The 21,381-nt window shown below is 28.5% G+C and overlaps 1 protein-coding gene across 8 annotated transcripts; it reads right to left on the reverse strand.

Moving 5' to 3' along the window:
• Nucleotides 1–10,392: 10,392 nt before the first annotated feature.
• LOC113846689 (mediator of RNA polymerase II transcription subunit 1-like) lies at nt 10,393–16,521 on the reverse strand. Of its 8 annotated transcripts, none has more exons than XM_027475223.1 (6): nt 16,160–16,518; nt 15,259–15,910; nt 14,338–15,086; nt 14,142–14,231; nt 11,434–12,210; nt 10,393–11,088 (listed from the first exon to the last, which is right to left on the reverse strand). In XM_027475223.1, exons 2-6 carry the CDS (start codon nt 15,365–15,367, stop codon nt 10,948–10,950), a joined length of 1,866 nt encoding a protein of 621 aa, XP_027331024.1. In that variant the 5' UTR covers nt 15,368–15,910; nt 16,160–16,518; the 3' UTR covers nt 10,393–10,947. The 8 variants fall into 8 exon arrangements, with proteins under 8 accessions (XP_027331024.1, XP_027331022.1, XP_027331027.1 ...); XM_027475221.1 differs by having other exon boundaries at nt 10,394–11,088; nt 11,431–12,210; nt 16,042–16,501; XM_027475220.1 differs by having other exon boundaries at nt 10,447–11,088; nt 11,431–12,210; nt 16,160–16,521.
• Nucleotides 16,522–21,381: the final 4,860 nt, after the last annotated feature.

Consider the following 21,381-nt stretch of genomic DNA (forward strand, 5'->3'; position numbering starts at 1 on the left):
AATATAAAAAAATTAGTATTTAAATCTTAATTCTCATGATAACAATATATTTTTATTCTACAAAATGATTAGTATACTTATAATGATTTTAATCAAATCACATGATTCATCCTTATCAAGCATAACATGTGAAAATTTACTGCAACTAAACTCATAGTTTAATAGTTGAATTTGAGAAAGGCAACTTTACAACATAGGATTGTACAACGATGGATTAATTTTTTTTATTCGTCTATGCACATTTATGGCAATGTCATTTATGCACTCATTTTGTTTAGGTTCTACAAGTAATGACTAACTTTGTAACTAATGAATAACATGTTCACATCAACACAACTAACTAACAATCAAAATAAAAAAAATTACAAAAAAATAAAGATGAATCTTAATGTACCAAAGAGAAAACTTAGAAAGAATTTAGGTCTCAATTAACAAAAAAAAAATTAATATCTTAAGTCTATCATAATTGGATCTAATCAAATACACTTATTCTTATTATTGAAAAATATACACATACATAAATTAAATACAATTAAAGAATATTAAAATAATAATAAATGCGTACAAATTTGTATGTTAAAATTACTATACTAAATTGTTATTACTATCATTGCTTTCAAATAAAATTATTCTTTTTTTTTCTTTTACATAACTCATTATTTCACAATGTAAATACCATTTTTTTTCTTTCTTTTTTCGGTTGCTCTTAATTTTTTTTAAAATAGAACAAAAATGTTATTTTTACAAGAAAATAAAAAAATTTGGAAAATAAGTTTGGCCCCAGAAACAGAAATTTTGCATTGTGCGGGTTTTTTTACCCTGCACTCACAATAAACTTTAAGCTTAAGAAGAAAAAACGTAGAAATTTTGTCCTTATATGAAACCCTAAACAGATCAATATAACGGCACAATTAAGAGATCCGAAAGGAAAAGAAAAAAAATTTAAAAAGAGGCAGCAATCAGTTTTTAGAGGGGAGCAAATTTTTTTTAAAGGAGGAGAAAAAATTTTAGGTGGCAAGGGAAGAAAATTTTGAGAAAAGAGCTTGTGAAGATCTAGATAATAAAGAGTAGAAGAATACAAAAATCTGAGCAGAGCATAAAAGGGAAGAACAAGCATAGAAAAAAAGCAAAAATCAAAGAAAATGTCATACCATTGTTAATCTCTACTTGGATTATTTCTTCATCTTTCCTTATTATATTCTTAAGATTAGCATCGTTTCTTATTCTACGTTTTGAAACTTATTCAAAGAGTGAAAATAAATGAGATAAAAGTACTTATGCTCAATCGTATTATCCATTCTTCTTCATTTTTTTAATATTATTTTATTAGTTTAATAAATTAGATTTTATTTAACGTGGGAGTTACTCTAAAACTCAAGCATAGCCCCCTAGCATTGTGTTGCAAGTCTGCCTATACTCATATGTCTATCGAGTAAGTCATTTCACGTTGGCCTCTTCTTAATTGCACAAAGGCTTTTTGATTTGTACATTAACTTTAATGATTGCACATGTGTAGCGTCTTTATCATTAAGTGTTGTAAATCATTGAGATTCATGTGTACCTATGTTACCTTAATCTCATACAAAATATTAATATTTAAAAAACTAATTAATGTTGATTTTATTAACTAAAATATATTTTATTAACCAAAATGTATTTTTTTTTTATATTTCTTCCTTTAATTATCAAACAAATAATTTACTAATTCATTTAAGTAAAATAAAATCAAATTATTGTATTAAGTGCAGTGATTTGTAACAATTAGCGTCTCTACCTTTATATACTTCAAATTGTTAAGACTTTTGTGTACCAATGTTATATTGGGTCTTATGTAATATAAAATTATTAAATAAATTTTTGATCTTTTATTAAATAATTATCTTCTTTAATCAATTCAAACATATTTATTTTTTTTATTAAATAAAATTAATTTTATATTTTAAATTTTTTTAAGTTATTTTTTATTTTGATGAATGAAATAACCAAACATTCGATTCCTTATTTTTATTATACAAATTTTTACAATATTAATGTGCAATTTACATTGACTTTGACTGTCTATTAAAGAGATTTATGTGTAGCTTATGGTATCTTAAATTCTTTGCCACTATGAATATTTAAATTTAAGTGTAAATTCAAACTTATTTTTTCCTATTTTCAAATAATTTTTTTTTAATTATCAAGTTATTTTTAACAATTTGCAATGTAGTTGTGTGACCTTCCTTCGCCTTTTATATTATTTATCATATAAGCACGTATACCTGCATTATCTTGTATCCTAAACATTATAATTTTAGAAAAATAATTTATTCTCAAAATAAAATTTCTTTTACTAAACTTAATATTGATCAACCAACTTCATAGTTTTTATAGTAAAACTACGTGATTTTGAGTTCCAGATTGCACTTGAGGATACGTAAGAGCAAGAACCAAACCCATTAAATCAAAATAATTTTCAAAAAAATAATTTTTCTCTTTGCTAAGAAACCCATTATTTCAATAAATAATTTATCTTCTTTAAAAAATAAAAAAAAAATAACACTTTTGTTTAGGAATTAAATAAATATTTTTAAAAATTAAAATTTGCACAATTAATTTAAGGTAATCATTTTTTAAAAAAAAAACATTGCAGTTCTCTTTCCTAAAAAAACCCATTAACATTTCAATAAATAATTTATCTTCTTTAAAAATAAAAAAATAATAATACTTTTGTTTAGGGATTAAATAAATGTTTTTTAAAATTAAAATAAGTTTGCACAATTAATTTAAGGTAATTATTTTTTCAAATGGATATTATATGGTGCTAATAACTTCCCTGCACGTAAACGACTTCCAACTCATTTTATGTTTCAAAAATTATATTATTTTAAAAAAGTTTTCAAGATTTTTTTAAAATAAATTTTGGTGGCGATTCTTCTAGTTTTTTTTAGAACATGTTTTTATCGTTGCGACTGCCCAGTTGTGACATATAAAAAAATTAACTTTTTTAAATTTCAACATTTCATAATTTATTGTAGAGATTAAATTTATTCTATAAAATACACATTATTTTTTTCACTTATTTCTTTGTTATAATCATTGATATTTTCTTATAAAGCAAAAAAATAATGAAACATTTAAAAGTAAAAAAGTGATAAATAACCAATAATATTTGGTACAGTTGGTAAATAGATGTCCTTGATACAACCAAAAAATAAACAAAAAAGATTAAATTAAATAATTTTATATATAAAAGAAACATGTAATTAAGCATAGGAATTTTATTCGTGAACTATTAAAAAGCAATGAAGTAAATATTTTATTAATGATTTAAAATTTCTTAGGATCTTATAATTTCTTTTACATTAATATATAAGGACTATCATATTATAAAATAAAAGTTTAACATGATCATGCTGGGAGTTGTTGAAATTCAACCAAAATATTGGTCAAAACACCGGAGTCTCAACAATAACATAATTAGCAAAATAATGACCCAAGAAAATACAAATATAAAGATAAACGACAGACATATAATAAACATAAGACTTGTGACATTGAAATCTACATTTGAATAGTTTCAGATTCACTGTCAAATTGTATCAAGCTTATTTATATTCATAAATGATTGATTTGTGAATTCTCTTCTAAAAGATAGTTTCATATTCATCATCAAATCATATCAAATTCATTTATCCTCATTAATAATTAAAAGTGAATCCTCTTTTAAAAGATAACTTCATATTCACTATTGAAACAAAAAATCTTTTTTTAGATGATAACTTTATATTCACTATTGATTAAATCAATAGGTGATCTTCTTCTAGAAGATAGTTTCATCTTCACCACTGAATTAATCAATAAAGACCATTTATCTTTATAAATGGTCAAGCTAATAGGTGATGTATCAAACAAGGGAAGTATGTCAAGTCAATAGCAATTACCCCAACTAGTATCAGTTACCGCCAATTAGTGGTGGTTATGGCTTGTCACCGACGTTTATTCAGCTAGTGAGCACCAACAGTTACTCAATTAGTAGGCAACAACAATTACCTAGCACAACACAGATTCTGGAGTTTGCGCATAACTAGGCCCATTCCAACGTGTTATGTTAAGCAAATACTTGTGTAATTAATAAATAGGATTTCAAAATCAAATTTAAGAAACTTTTTTTAGAATTTTTCTTTTTTCGAGAGACTTACCATTTAGGAGTTGGAGAGAAACTTAGAGAAAAAATAAGTAGTGAAACAAAGACAAGAGATTTGAGTCAAAAAGCATTCATTCTCATCAATACCCTCACAACACGCCTTACAGATCAAGATATCACGGTCGCCTTCGACAACATTACAAGAAATGTTACATCTTCTATCTTTTCAACAATTATCTTATTAATTATGTCAAATTGGTACAAAGATCTATTTTAATTTCATAAGAAAGTACCAATTCAATCACAAAATATAAGTGAATAATTTTAATTATAAAATTTCACCCAAACAAATAAAAAAATTTATAAGTCGTTATCTATTTGTGTATGTGAATCACATTAAATTTTTGTTCAAAGCATAAAAATTATCAAAATAAATTTTGTCCAACGTCGTCATTTTTATATATACGACCAGGTGTGTAGCGTGTTAAAGTCGTTGAAATAAAATAAGATTACAATAACCTTATAGACTTAAACTATTATATTTGAGTACAAAATATATATATTTTTATTTTATATGTTGTCAAGATTCAAATTTTAAAATTTAATTTAAATTTGAATTAACTAAATTTAAGCAACAGTATTTAACATACAAATAAATAAATAAATAATCATAGACTCAAATTTAATATAAGATGTGTCATGTAATTTAATAAGAAAAAATAACTTGAAAAAATTCATTCAGAGTGACAATTAAGAATAGAAAATAGTGATTGAAAATAAATTTAAAAAATAAAAACTTTGACATTGGAAAAAAATATATATATTCATTAAAAGTGATATTTAAGGATATTTTGCATCGATAATAAAAGGTTAGTTCCATCAAAGCGTAAAAATTATTGAAGAAGATTTTTTCACACAAAAAAAATTCAAACAAAATCAGTGTATGTTGTGTATGACATGTCAAAATTTGACGTGCCTATTAATTTAATATTTCAAGATAAAAAATCAAATTGAAATTAACAAAGATTAGGAATTATCTTAAAAATTTAAACTCTAATTTATTTTATTAATATATATATATATTACTAATAATGGGAAACTAAAATTTAATATAGGATAAGTAAAAAAACATTGGTAGGAAATTCATAATGACATCTTTCCTACTATATAACAAATGAAAAAAGAAAAACATGTTAACAAGAAGACTTTGTGCCAGACCTTTCACGTACCCATTGGAAAGTTCAAATGAACTCCCAACCATTATGATTTGTTAGTTTCTTAATTCAATTTCTGTAGTTTTAAAATAGTTAGTGATTGTTATTCAATTTTACTATTTTCTATTAAGTTTGTAACATTTTATTTTTAGCTGGTGTTGGACTTTGTATATAAAAGCCTAGTGTATCAGTTTTTTAGTTCATGTGAATTAGAAAGTTTTCATTATTTTTTCTCTACGCCTTTCTTGCGAGATTGAGGACCAAAAATCCTAACATTGGTATCAAGAGCTTGACGATCAAAGGACTGTGGTTGTGAAAAGAGTAAGACTGAAGGATGGATAGTGATGTGTGGTATTTGATATAGGATGTTCTAATCATATGACTGGACACAAGGAATGATTTGTGAGCTTGGATGAAACAAAGAAAGCAAAGTGAGATTTGCAGATTCTTGTTCACAGGATGGATGGCAAAAAGTGTTACATTACTAATGTGCTTTATGCGCTCAATATGATAAGTAATCTGCTGAGTTTGGGCCAATTGCTTGAAAAAGGATATACCATAAAAATGGAAAAGAGACTATTGTCTATTTTTTATAATAATGGAATGTTAATCTTGAAGGCTCCTCTCTCAAGTAACAAGACTTTCAAGATTGGAATCCAATTTGAAAATATTGAGTGTTTGACATTTGTGTTGGAGGACACAAATTGGTTGTGGCATCATAGATTTGGGCATTTGAATTTCAAATGTTTAAGTTTGTTGAACAGTAAAGAAATGGTTAATGGATTGCCTCAAATTATTTTCCAAAGGAAATGTGTAAAGAGTGTTGTGCAAGCAAACAACCAAGAAAGGTCTTTGTTTCTCTAATTCCTATTAAAACTAGTAAGTCGCTTGAATTAGTTTATTCTTATGTATGTGGACCTATGGAAGAAGTTTCAATTGGTGAAAATATTTTTTGACCTTTACTGATGACTTTACAAGAAAAATGTGGGTTTATTTGATTAAAAGAAATTATGAAGTGTTTGGTGTGTTCAAAAGGTTTAAGACATTGGTAGAAAAACAAAGTGGTCATTCTTTATTGAAAATAAGAACTTATGATGGAGGATAGTGTACCTCACATCAATTTGAAAGATTTTGTGAAGAAAAAAGTTTAATTCATGAGGTTGTGGCACCCTATACTCCACAGCATAATGGCACAGCAGAGAGAAGGAATAAAACCATTTTGGACATGACAAGAAGGATGATAAGGGCTAAGTGCTTGTTGAAGGAATTTTTGGGTAAAGTTGTGTGCACAGCAGCTTACATACTAAAAAGATGTCCAACTAGAAAGTTAGATGAAAAGACTCCAAAGGAAGCTTGGAATATCCTCTGGAGTGGTTCAAAACCAAATGTGAATCATTTTAAAGTGTTTGGCTCATTTTGTCACAACTATATTCCAGAAGTTAAAAGGAAAAATTTGGATGATAAAACTGAGGTCCTTATTCTGTTAGGCTATCACTCTACTAGTGCTTATAGGATGTATGATCCCATTAATCAGAAGAAGTAATCAGCCAGAGATGTGAGAGTTGATGAAACTAAATGCTGGAACTGGAACTCACCAAATAAGCAAGAAAACATACTAATGTTTGAGTCAAATGTGATGAAATACAGCCTGTATTTGAAGACCAAGTAGCCAGATCACAAAGAAATAGAAGATTTCCATCAAGATTGAGTGACTTTGAAATTATCCAAAATTCAGAAGTCACAACGAAAGGAGAATTAGTACATTTCTCCCTAATCAATGAAGCAGAACCAGTGGTTTTTGAACAAGCAATTCAAGAATCAAATTGCTTAGAGACTATGAAGGATGAACCAAGGTCAATTGAACAAAATGATACATGGAGTTTGGTTGATCAGTCAACAAATAAGAAGCCTATTGGAGTGAAACAGGTGTTCAAGGTGAAGATAAATCTAATGATGAAACAACCAAGTACAAGGTCAGATTGGTTGCAAAAGGCTTTCAGCAAAACGTTGGAAATGACTATGAAGAGTTGTTTGCTCCTATTGCTAGATTGGATACAATGAGACTAGTGGTTGCAGTTGCAAGTTTAAACAATTGGTCCCTTCATCAAATGGATGTGAAATCAGTATTTTTGAATGGATCTCTTGATGAAGAGGTCTATGTGACTCAACCACCTGGATTTGAAGTGAAAGGAAAAGAAAGAATGATATACAAGTTGAAAAAGGCCTTTTATAGCTTGAAGCAAGCTCCAAGAGCTTGGATTAGGAGAATTGATAATTTTCTATCAATCAAGGCTTTGTTAAATGTAAGATAGAATATGGGGTATCTGTAAAAGGACTTCTAGCTGCTAAACTAGTCATTGTATGCCTCAATGTGGATGATCTTCTTGTTACAAGAGGTTCTGAAAAGGGCATTGCAGTATTCAAAACCAATATGATGAAAGAAATTCAAATGACAGACTTGGATGAACTATCTTATTTCTTAGGACTTGAATTTGTCAGAACAAGTCATGGGTTTGTCATGCATCAAAGGAAATATACGACAGATATGCTTAAAAAGATTTCAGATGATTGAATGTGACTCAGCCCCAATTCCAGTAGGTCTAGGAGTAAAGCTTGAAAAGGAGGGAAGTGATACAGCTGTGGATGCGACCCTATATAGAGAGATTGTTGGTTCTTTGAGATATGTGTGCAATAGTATACCATATTTGACCTTTGGTGTTGGGTTAATTTGTAGATTTATGAACAAACCCAGGGTATCACACTTGCAAGCTGCAAAGAGACTCCTCAGATATGTCAAAAGAACCTTGGATTATGGCATATTATTTTCAAACAGAGGTAAAAAGTTGGAGTTTAATCTGGTTGCCTATACTGACTCAAATTGGAATGCAAGTTGTGACAGGAGCAGCACATCAGGGTATGTATACATGATAGGTACAACTCCAATATCATAGAGTTCAAAGAAACAATCAATAGTTGTTTTGTCTTCTTGTGAAACAGAGTATGTTGCAGCATCCTATGGAGCATGTCAGGCATTATGGTTGATTGGATTGATTCAAGAATTAAGGTTAGGAATGAATGACTCTATGGTGTTGAAGATTGACAAGTCAGCAATACGTCTTGCAAAACATGCATCAATCCATGGAAGAAGCAAGCATATAGATATACGTTTCATTTTCTAAAGGATCAAGTTGATAAAGGAAAGCTAAAGATTGAGTATTGCAGAAGTGAAGAACAAGTAGCTGATGTTTTTACAAAGCCACTTAGAAGCGCTAAATTCTGAGTTAAGATACATGTTAGGAGTTAAAAGAGTTTAAGAGAAACTGAATTATAAAGAGAGTGTTAGTTTTTTTATTTAGTTTCTATAGTTTCAAAATAGTTAGTGATTGTTATTCAATTTTAATATTTTCTATTAAGTTTGTTATATTTTATTTTCAACTGGCAGGACTTTGTATATAAAAGCATATTGTATCTGTTTTTCGGTTCATTTGAATTAGAAAGTTTTCATTCTTTTCTCTCTATGCTTATCTTGTGAAATTGAGTATAAAAAATCCCAACACAATTAAGATACATTAGAGCAAGTTAAAGTTTGTTAGAATTTTTACTTTAAACTTATAAAATAAAGCAAGATATTTAATCGTAAAAGAAAATGTCAAACATGTATACAAAGGTGTGATTGGCCTTTGAGATGTAATAAATTCATTTACCTTTTTATATAGGCTTCAAAAGCAAAACACAACTCCCAAAAATAGTGATGGGTAGCCAAAAGAAAGATGAATAAATACTGGATTTAGAAAGAATATAAAATTAACCTAACAAAAACTGGTCTTGTGAAGATACGAGAATACGAGTTGAACAAAAAAAAAATCAACTCTCATAAAATTAAGATAGGTGAAGACATTTTTATTGTATACTTATCATAATTAAATTTAGAAGTCTCTTTACTTAGGGAAAACCTTTTTATTTTTATTATGATTTATTTTTATTTTCAAAAATTTATACACAATATGATCAAAATATAAAAGCTCATATTTATCCATGCACCTAAAGTATTAAAAGAGCATGTTGAATTACAATGGCCGAGGAGTGATCAAATTTTCATTTTACTTTTGGTTGGAGGAAAATTGTGAAAAGATAAGAGAAGAAATTTTTATAATCATTTTATTTTTGGTTCAATACCGTGAAAGAAATGGAAGGAACGGAGGCAAAAACCTCTCCACTCAATTTTAACTCCGCTCTAAAAATAAAAGGTTTTGAAGGATTATAAAATTTATATACTATTTAAACAAAATTATTTATTTAATAACTTTATTTAACAGTCTCTTTCCCTTCTCAATCTATGGCCAAACAAAGTATCCTTTCGCTCTTTTCTCATCCAAATCAAAATCACTATTATATCATTCAATTTTTTCACTTAATAAATTTATCTTAAAATCTACTGTGGAATTAGAAGTTCTATTATACATATCATATCTACAAAATCTAAGAGTGATCAACAATTATTTAATACATTAATTTAAGTTTAGATTAATTTAATGCGTAGTTTATAATATACACTTGAAAGAAGTGTATTCATTCGTTATAAAATTTGACACGTCATGCAAGAATAGAAGAATATTAGTTCAGATTCAAAAATTACATAAATAGAAGTTACGTTTACAATAGTTATTCAAGAATATAAGAATATCAGCTCAGATTAAATTAAATAGACAGCATTTAATACAATTTAATAAATCAAATTTCCATCATATCTGATTTTACCTTTACAACTATGTAAGCATTTGAAAAAATTATGCAATTCTTAATTTAACATATAAAATTAATACATGATTTATAAACTCTTTTAACAATTTAAATAATTTTTAGTGACACTTTCCAAATAAATTCATTTTAACATAATTGAATAAAATTTATAACATAAAATATAAAGTATTGAAGGTTTATTAAATAAATTCTTAATTAACACATTTACCCACCCATACGCGGTTAGTATTGCTGTTACTTCTAAGTTACAGGTAACAGCAGAAGTCAGATTTCGATATAAAGGTAATATTGGAAAGAAAACAAAAAGAGTGAACTTCTATTCTGTATCTCGGTATGTTCATGTGATTTTTGAAAGTGCTACGAGAACCACTAATGTAAACCGGGACATCCCCAAAAAAAATACAGACTTCCAAGAATAATCATATCAACATGCTCTAAAATTAAAAGTAAATTTTTAATTCCCTTTTTTGGTAAAATTGACCAAAAACAACATAAACTTTATCATGTAGAATCAAACCCTCATGAAAGAAAAGAAACGGATCAAAATAGCCCCAAAAGATGCAATTGCCCAGCACCTTCCACTGCAGACAAAATAGCCCCCTACCCTACGAACCCTATATAACTTTTAACCCAAAAAGAAAAAAGGAAGGAAAAAATTCCCCTGTTAAGCAGGCAGGATTGAGGCACCTGTAACTTATTGCAATATTTGCAAAATGCAGGGTTCATCAAAAGGCACCCTTCTTTCACTCTCAAATCATTGACCTTCTCAGAACAAAAGGAATGGAACTAGTCATCTGCCATCAAAAATGGAAAGTTGGATCTTACTATGATTAAAAAAACCATACATCAAGCTTCAGATCCAGGATCAGAAGAGCTCGATTCAGCAGAAGATCCACGCAAGTTAGAAGCATAAGATTCAAACAACTTGGACAGATTTGGCTGCATGCCCTGGCAAACCTTTAATGTAGTGGGGTCCAATTTCTTGCACTGGAAAACAAAAGCCAACGAAGAATAAGCAAACAAATCCCACCAGATCATAGTAAACTTTATTGCCTCAGCTAAATCAACTCAGCAAGTTACATTAAAATGTAATATATCAGGGCTATAAACATCACTGATAGACAGAACGATGCAACATATAATTTTAAGCTTAGCTAGACGAATGATACTTTCAAACCCATTTCGCTAGACAAAGCAAGGCCTTTTAACTTTAGAAGAGTAAAATCCACATAATACATCACATTGATGCAAAAACAAACTAAGCTAGGTTCAATGGATTATATCACAATCAATACAAAATTAGATCAAGGATTCAAGATAAGACATTACCACCTCCTGATAGAAAGCATTGATCTCCTCTTCTGTAAGGCCTTCATCCTCATCCGAGTTCTCCTCCCAGCCAAGGGAACGAAGGAATGCAGCTTCTTCCTCATCTGGATATATTGTAGCTCTGGAAATTGATTCCTTCTCTTCATTATCAGAAAGTCTGTGAACCTCTTCATGCGTATGGACATTGCCATTGCTAGTCAGTTCAGCACCATTGCCGAGAGACTGAAGATTTGCAGAAGGGCAAACTATTTCCCTATTTACTTCATCAGATTTCTCTATTGCAGGAGAAGAAACCATTGGACCGGAGTCTGGAAGAACTGTAGAGGAGTTCATTAATGTTTTCTTCTTAATGAGATTGAAGAAATCATTTCGGCTCTGCACTTGAGAAATGGAATGTTTTTTATCCAAAGTGGAACCTAATTTCACATCCAAAGCTGGCTTGCGCTCCGTGGAGGATTTAAGGTTATTGGGGTTCCTCATAGGTGCAGAAGCAGCTGTAGAAGATACAGCATGTTGATTTACTGATTTGCTGTTAGAATAATTTGTAGGATTTGAAACATCCTTGGAGGTAGGGGAAACACCATTTTCCCACACTACTGATTTAAGATCAGTAAACTTTCCAGATGTCTTTGGAGCATCAACCTTGGCATTTACACTGCGAACAGATTGACTAGTAATGTGCAATGCAGAGGGTTGCTGTGGCACATTCTTGGAAACTACATTCATCTCAGCATTTCTGACAGTTGTTTTGGGCTTTGATTTCTCAGAAGAATTAAGAACCTGGCAAGAAAATAAGCATAAATCACCAATGATTTCAGAGAAAATAATGCATGACTGTCCATCTTTTATTCAATACAATATACAAAATGCTAGAAAATAGAAACTTCGATGTACGCGTACAACATGACACAATCCTTATTCCTCCAAGAGTTTCATATATACATGGAAACAAATAGTGCATTATTCAATCAAAATCATTTTTGATACTAGTGAAACATTAAGACCAAATCTGCATACATATCATAACACATTTCTAAAACTGAAGTACCATCTAAAGGAATGAAAAGGCTCACATATAATAGAGACATCGACAAACCCATCAGTCATCAAGTAACCAGAGAAAGTATGGAAAAGCAATGTAAAGATAGCAAGAATGCAAATGTAGTAAATGAAGTGAAACAAATAACAAATTATATTTAAAAGGGAAATAGAAATACTTATAATTAAAGGAGGAAAACTTATATGATATTAACACAGATCATCATACATAGAAATGTGTATCCTGTATCTCTTTATAAAGTTTTCACAATTTTTACTTTAAAAATGGTGGAATGATATTACTTGCCCCAAATAATTAAAAAAAAAAAAACATAAATGGTTTTCCTGAAGCAATTGAATATCAAATCATACATAGTTATTAATCTTGAAAAATGGAGCGTAGTAGACAACCCTCAAAATGCTATAGTGGGATAGTGCACGGCAGGGTAACTGCTATTTTAAAGTTTTTTATATGGATATAAAATATATACATATGCAAATAATAATGTATATAATGCTCAAAAAAAATATGAATAAATAGAATTTGAATAATTATCATATGAATAAAATGTTTATTCATATTGCTCCAGTGCCAAGGAGCATGTAAATATCACTAAAAAGAAACCACTTGATGATATAAATGATATGCTTCATAAATTCAGGCTACAAATACAATCCTTAAAAATGACAAATGGGATACCAAGAGAAAAATTATTTGCTCAACCAAATCATTCATGTCTAATACTAGTAAATAACAAACTGTGTTCATACATAATAGCTCAAATTGCAACTGATATCTTTTCAAATTTTGGCAAAGGATAGAGAGAGACTACAGTTTCATAAAGTAATTTAAAAAGAGTTCAAATGAGGGTTGCTTAGAAGTTAGAACATCTGCCTATATTACAAAAAGTAAGAATAGAAACGCATGTGCCCTTTATAACACCTTAGAGAAAATCATGATTAATAACAACTCATAGCTTTCCCAAACAGCACTCTCATCATAAATTCATGCATTGCATAACAACGACTAAATCAGCAAGTCAAGTACCAATTCCTGTATGAATTTCACATGCATACACAAGAACAAAGACTAATAAGAACTCATTAAAATAAGCCAAGAAATAAATGAAAAAGTGAAGCTTTTGATATGTACTCATGTCCAATCAGGTCTACCAGATTGAGAGCTAAGTTCAACAATAAAACAGCCCACCAAAACTTCTGTTCATTATCCCTTTTACAACATGAAATATAAACAGAAGGCTAAATACAGCCATAATTATCACAGACCAATGGATTAAAAGGAAGTTAAGAACTTAATCCTCTTAGCTATTATATTAAACTTAAAATAGTAACGCAAAAACAAGGTTGTAATTAATTCCTTCGTTATTGCATCCAGCCATCATTAAATGATACAATAAAAATTGTAATAAAGGTTTTATATGAAAAATTAATTGTAAGCTAAACTACAGGTGCACATAGATTTACTACAGGAAATCAAATGCTAACTATACAATCCATACGTAATAATGTTTTTATATGAAAAATTAATCGCAAGAAAACTACACATGCGTATAGATTTATTATAGGAAATCAATGCTGTTATACAATCCAAAACATAATAAAGTTTGCAAAAGACAAACTATAAAAACTATTTTACAAGGCAATTTTCTTACCAAAGCCTTAGGCATTGAGGGCGTTACTGGAATCAACTGTCTTGACTGCTTGATTGCCAGTTCCTCAAGCCTTTGGGTTTTCACCAACACCTACAATTGATTAGGGCTTTGTTAACTGATCATGGGCATAAAAAATATAATAATTGAAAGAATAAGAATAATGAAGTTAGATACCACAAGCAACTAACTCAACTACCTGAGGAGTAGAGCGAGCTCGGGATGGAGTCTGTGCCAATGCCTCAGCCATATTAAGAGCAGCAGCAGTACTTGACACTACAGACCCAGTAGTAACAGTTTGTTGGACCGATAGAGAGCCAGTACTGCTACTTCCAATCATCGTAGGCACCTCTGCAAGTGCAGAAGTCCATCCCTCCCCTCCAATCAAAGCTGAGCTACCAACAGGTAGACTCTGACTAGCAGTTGCAGTCAAACCAGGAGATGATACCCTCCCCACTTCAGCTATTCCCTGCTTCTCTTCAGCACCAAGTGATGGAAAATCCTTGTCAAAAACAACTTTCTGAATGCTACTACTAACATTACCCACAGAAAGTATGCCATTGCCATTATTTTGATTGGTGCTACCACCAGATTTTGTATCAACAGCAACTCTACGGGGTATAACATCACTCTGTTTCCTGGAAACCATTGAATGAGAACGCCGCAATGTATCCCTCTCCATCCTTCCAGAAAAGAGACTGGCCAATGGGTCAGAACCATCTCGATCCCAGTGATCTCCAAAAGTGGATCTATCTTTATCTCTGTCACGGTCCTTGTCACGATGACTTCTGTTGAAACTACTGTAGGCATGCTTGGCAGAACCATTTATAGAACTTCTCCGGGAATTTGAGGAGGATGACCGTTCAAGAAACACAGAACGAGAACTATCAAAATCACTAGCATTCTTTGAAGATCTATTCCTCGCATGATGAGCTACAGAAGGAGAATCTACACCACAATGTTAAGACAGTTATTAAATTTTCCACCTTTTATACAAGGAAAACAAAGTTGTAAACCTAAAATAAATACCAAACATCTGCTTTTTCTCACAAAAGATTCTTAAATGAGAGAACATGACATTTTGAATATGCAAATAATTCAGACAGAACAACAAAATTACCAGTATGAGTAGAAGAGGAAGCAGAATGTTGGGCTGAACCGCCAGCCCCAGCAACACTTCCAGCACTTCTCAACCATTCTGGAACTAACGCAGGTTCACTTTTTTCCATAACTAACACTGAACATCATCAGAATTAACAAGAAAAAATGTGTCCACCTCTCCACCACCTCCACCCTCAAAATAGTACTGCTCTAACTCTCACTATCACACTTGTTTCATATAGTATGGAAAACTACCTGCTCTAACTAGCACCACTCATCACTCTTCTAGCTACCCAAACTAATAATGAACAACCTGCCTTCGCTTAAAACCGTTCCAGATGGAAAGAAATAGCACCACCTCCACGGCAAAATTCAATTGCTCCACAATTCACTATCCTCCAACAGTTATTATAAAAATCATCCAACCAAACAACTGTTGAATCCACAGAGCTATGACAAATTCTGTGTCAAGAAAATTTCTTTTTCCCTAACAAGAAATCTGTGTCAAGAAACACAAGACAATGTTGCGAGCTTCTCTAAGCTACAACTCCATCTTCAACCAAAACATGGATTTGCAGACCACTATAAGCCACTCACAGAATTCAGGAAAAAAAATGGAAAAATCGAAGCACAACTACGGCAACAATGGTTGAACTCAATGCATTGCACACCTATCCATAGCAACAAATTTTAAAAAATATTAATAAATTTAAATAATTAAAGCCCTAGAGGGCTTATATTCAGGGTGGAAAGCGGAGAAAATAGGTAATGGTAAAATAGAAAACCCTAGAAGAAAACACACGGTATTGATTGACGTGTGTGGGGTATAAAAGCTCCTCCGGAACCTAGGGTTACAGAGGAAACGTCGACGTTTGATTACAAGTGCGAGATAGAAAAATAAAATAAAAAGAGGAACTAACCCTAGAGGCGAGGCAGTGATTGATTATGAGAGCGAAACGTCGACGTTTGAATAACCGCCAAGCCTTATCGCTGAATGCGAAAAATAAGAAGGAAAAGGAGGAGTTTGTTTGGGTTTGGAGTTGAAGAATGAAGGAAGAGCGAAGAGCGTAATGGAATGAAAGAAACAAAGAGTGTGTTGTGTGTGTGTGAAAGAGGAAATAGGGTTTTGTTTGTGTGGGAGAGAAGAGGAGTGCGATGTGTTTGTGTTGTGTTGTTTTGTGTTGCGTTGTGTGAAATTGAGAGGAGGCGAGAGAGACAAGGTATAAATTTCTGTTAGTTTTGGATACTCAGAAGCAAACGTATGAGTTATGACGAACACTCTCTCTCTTCCTTCTTTCTTCTATTATATAACAACAAAATCAAATTATTTTTTTGTGCGTAGCCCATTTTCTCTTCACGTTTCCTTTCTCGGCCTCCCAAATTCCTTATTGTTATTTGTTACGATTTTATTCGATTTTAAAAAACATAGCATTCAATTCAACCTTCAAGTCTTGAACCTTCTTCGAACCGTTGGATTTTTTATTTTTGTCAGTTTTTCGTAATCTTTTTTTATTTTATTTGCGATATTTTTTCGCTATTGATTCTTGACCATAACCACCGGCGTGGCATCCAAGCCTGGCGGTTCCCCATTCCGTTACACTATTGCATGGATAGGAAGAGAGTTTCCTAAAAACGAGCTTCTCTAGATATATTATGATACATTTTACTAATTGATAATGATTCTATATATTTTTTATTTGTTTAAATTACAATTAAACTCATTCAAAAAGGTTATTTTTGAATGGATTAATCCTTTTTAAATTCTCTTGTTGAAATTTTTTTAATTTGTCAAATTCAGTTGCATGGTTTTTATATTTTTAAAGAAAGTTATATAATAGTATCATTTCCATTATTTTTCTTTATATTTAACCGATCATTATAAATTACGTAACTTTCCTGCGGAATTGACAAAAAAAATTTCGTCACATACTGCTTGGTTTGGATATCAAAAAATTATTCAGTATCTTTAAAATATGTATATCGTTTCTTTTCAAATTGAGCGTAGAATATCTTTTCTCATGTATAAGATTTAATCGGTAATCAAATTTTATTTAAAAAAATTAAATATACATAAATTATTTAAAATAAGTTTATATAGATAATTTTTTGAATTATTGTAACTAAATTATATATATATATGAACTTAATTTTGATTCAAATTTATATAAAATCTTCAAATAGATAGGACTTGTTAGATCTGTTTTAGCTTTACTTACCAAAAAGATTTGTTTTAGTTTTCTCTTTTTTTAAATTTATTTAATAAAATAATTTTAGAAATAGATTTTTCAGAAAGAAGAAAAATATTAGATGGTCAAATATTTTTTTTTAAATTATCGTACAAAAAATAATTTAAAAATATTGCCTTTTTTTTTTCAACTTCCTCACACCATTATTGCACTATACTTACTTCATCGTTTCAAAAAAAATTGTTTTTTCTTTTAAAACAATATAATTTTTTTTCAGATTTTAAAAATAAAATTTTAAAACTCATTTCTAAAAACTAAACAAGAAGGGAAAAAATTACATAGATCAAACAATTTGAAAAATGTTATTATTTTCAACTTCCTCACACCATTATTCCACTAAACTCACTTCACCTTTAAAAAAATGTTTTATCTTTTAAAATAACATTAACCTTTTTAGTTTTTCAGTTTTTTAAAACAGAAATTTAAAACTTACTTTTAAAACACTAAACAAAAAATAATTTTATCAAATAATTTTTTATATTTAAAATAAAACATTAAAAATAAATTTTAAACAATCACTCATAATCTTTAATTAGAATATATTTGAAACTAATTTCATATAAATGGATTCTCACATCATCAATCACATGGATACCTTCTTATAATCATACCAATAACTTTTTTAAAATCAAAAAGACGATTTTAGACTCAATTTTTGTTTAAATCTGTATAAAATCTTAAAATAATGAGGGTTTGTTTGGTTTTTCCTTTTGAATATAATTTTTTATTTTTAAAAATAAAAAATAAAAAACTTGTTTGTTAATATAAATTTTAAAAATTGTTTTAAAAAAATATTTTTTATTTTTTAAAACTAAAAAATAGAATTACTATATAGAGTAAGTTTTTGTTTTTCTGTTTCTCTTTCTATAACTAACAAAAATTTAAATAAAAATAGTTTTTAAATAAAAATGCAAACAAACATAACTTATTAAATAATTTTTAATTTTTTTAAATTATTTTATAAAATTATTTAAAATTTAATTTTAAAAATCAAAATTAAATTAAGAGAGTTTTTAAAAAAAATAAAAATTTATTTGTTAATAGAATTTAAAATAAGTATTTTTTTCAGTTTTTAAAATTAAAAAACAGAATTACTATTTAAAAAACTTCATCTTTAAAAAATTGTTTTATAAAATTGTTTTAAAATATAATTTTTAAAAATTAAAAATTAGAACTAAATAAAACTATTTTATATAACTGTTTTTAAAAAAATAAAATAAAATAAAATTTGTTTGATAATTTAGTTTTTAAAACTGTTTTTAGTTAGACTTTTTAGTTTTAGAAAAAAAACAGAAAAATAAAAACAAAAACACCTAAATAGTAATCTGTTTTTCAGTTTTAAGAACTGAAAATAAAAATTTATTTTTAAAAATAATTTTTAAAACTTACATTAATAAGCAAGTTTTTTTATTTTTTTATTTTAAAAATTAAAAACTCTACTTAAAAAGAGAAAACAAATAAGCTCTTATTTTTGTTTTATTTTTATGATTTTCTTTCTGTAACTAACAAAAATTTAACTAAAAATTGTTTTAAAAACTAATTTATCAAGTAATTTTTATTTTTATTTTTATTTCAATTGTGTTATAAAATTATTTTAAAATGTAATTTTAAAAAATTAAAAATCAAAATTAAATTCAAACAAGCCTAATTTCTTTTTTTTCTTTTTGGAATAATTGGCTTCTCTTTATGTTTTATTAATTTATTTTTGTATAATTTATCAAACCCTTATTAAGTGCATAAGATTTTATTCTAAATTTTAATTATTTTAACCTAGAAAAAAAATGTGTGTTTTATATAATTTCGTTTCAAATTAGAGCCAACTTTCACTTTTATACATAGGTATAATTATCCCAAAAAAAAAAATGCTTCTAGTGTATGCAATTATCACTTTTATATGTAGATTAATAAATTTCTCATATACTACGCAAGTGTCGTTAAGTTGATTGATGACTTTATAAAATTTAATTTTTTTTATAAATAAAACAAAATAGAAAAACTAACTAATCTCTAAAATTATTATATTTTAAGAATACTTTTGAATATATTTTTTATTCAAAAATTAACACTCATAAATTGTATATAGAGGTCGATAACTTAACATCAATGTGTATGCAATTGTGATGAGTGCATGATTGAGTTTTATTTACTATTTCTCTATTTTTAAAAGTAGCTCCGCTTATACAACGAGTCTGACTAATCGATAAAACGTTAAACATGTTTTATAGGTCAAAAGGCAAGTTTTATTAAAAAAAAATGTTAAAAAATACATTATAAATCATGATAGTTGTGCATTACTAGTAATTTTAATAAAGAAAAAATCTTTAACCAAATATTTATTAACATTTGTTATTGTCATCTATCATGTATAATTTAGACTATTATTATTGTAGTTGTTATTGTTGTTGTAATGGTTACGTTCATAAAAATTTAAATTCATACCGTGAATATAAAAATAAATTTTTAGGTACAATTTCGTAAGTGTAGTGTTGTTGATGTTGTTTATCAATTAAAATTAAAATTATAAAAAAAATACAGCATCGAAAATTTATCTTAAATATATATATTTTTTGGTACTCGCCCTATTGATTATAAAAGAAAGTTATGAAAAAAATAATCATACCAACTAAATAAGTAGAAATTTTATATAAATAAAGACATAAAGTATAATAAGAATTTACGAGATTTTCAAACTCAAATGTAATAAATAAATAAATTTTTAATATCACATTACGCAACTTAATGTTCAACTATTATTAATTACTTTTTATAACTATCATGCAATAATTAAAAGAGATATTTTGTAACTCCCAAAATATTAATTTATTTTTCAAAATTATTAAATTCAGTATTAACATAAATTTATTTATCAAACACTAGATAATTATATTTAATTAATAGTTTTCGTCACAATAATATTAACTTTTTACTATTAAGACAGACTTGAAATACTAAAATAATATTATTTGACAGTTTTGTTATCCTTCCTCAAACTTCTAAATTAAATTTTAGCAAGTTTCTCGCCATTACCTGTGCTTATATTGTCACTATTTTTTCAACTTTTTGTATACTAATACTAAAGATGCAAAACTTACTCCACTAACAAGAGAATTCCAAGTATGACAACAATGTTCACCTTTTCTGCGACACTATTGTTAATTGCCGTGGTGGCATCAATGAGCTCTTCAACCCGTGTACTGATGCCACCGTACGTGAATCTTCAAAAAAATGGACTTGTTGAAGTTCTAAATGCTTTTGATGTTAGTACAACAAGTCTCAAGGCTCCTCGTGGAAGAAAAGAAAGAGGTTTACTTCATGGATTTCCAACAATTTTCCTCTTTTGCTTTCTTAGATTACTCTCATTTCATTTTTATCTTATCACCCGTGAGCATAAGCATTAGAGGATCACAACCCATTCCAAGTCACTAGAAAAAACAGTAACTCATCATTTTTCTTCTTTGCCACCACTAACACAACCCTTGATAGTAGAAGCTTACTCTCTTCATCACTGACTTGCATGTTTAGCGATGATGGAGAGAAATGAGTGTTAGTAATCATCACTGTCACCACTCAATTTATCACCAAATAGAAAGAAAATTTATTAACTTTTTTAGATTTGTCCCTAAAATTGTAATCAATGTGTAAACAACATTATTTTAACATTGTAAGTGTCACTTAATATAAAGGTTAACAATATTATAAAAAAAATTATTAATTAAATTAAAGTGTCTAATATTTGATAATCTTTGAGAATTAATTGATTTTCTTTTTAATTTTAAAGACTGATCTATCCAATGGTTACGATCTCAAAAATTAACCTAAGAGCTTTATGATATAATAAATTCTTTCACATATACACATATCATTATCATACCTATGTATATATTCGCGCAAATTTT

This window comes from Abrus precatorius, unplaced genomic scaffold, assembly GCF_003935025.1.
Source record: "Abrus precatorius isolate BTA unplaced genomic scaffold, Abrus_2018 Scaffold8, whole genome shotgun sequence".
NCBI lineage: Eukaryota > Viridiplantae > Streptophyta > Magnoliopsida > Fabales > Fabaceae > Abrus > Abrus precatorius.

Excerpts from the sequence above, each read along its gene's own strand:
- LOC113846689 (XM_027475221.1), bottom strand. The coding sequence starts at position 15,367 with ATGGAAAAAAGTGAACCTGCGTTAGTTCCAGAATGGTTGAGAAGTGCT. Across the intron at positions 14,232-14,337 it reads GAGCTCGCTCTACTCCTCAG|GTGTTGGTGAAAACCCAAAG; the intron begins GTAGTTGAGTTA and ends AATCAATTGTAG. Across the intron at positions 11,089-11,430 it reads ATGCTTTCTATCAGGAGGTG|TGCAAGAAATTGGACCCCAC; the intron begins GTAATGTCTTAT and ends TTTGTTTTCCAG.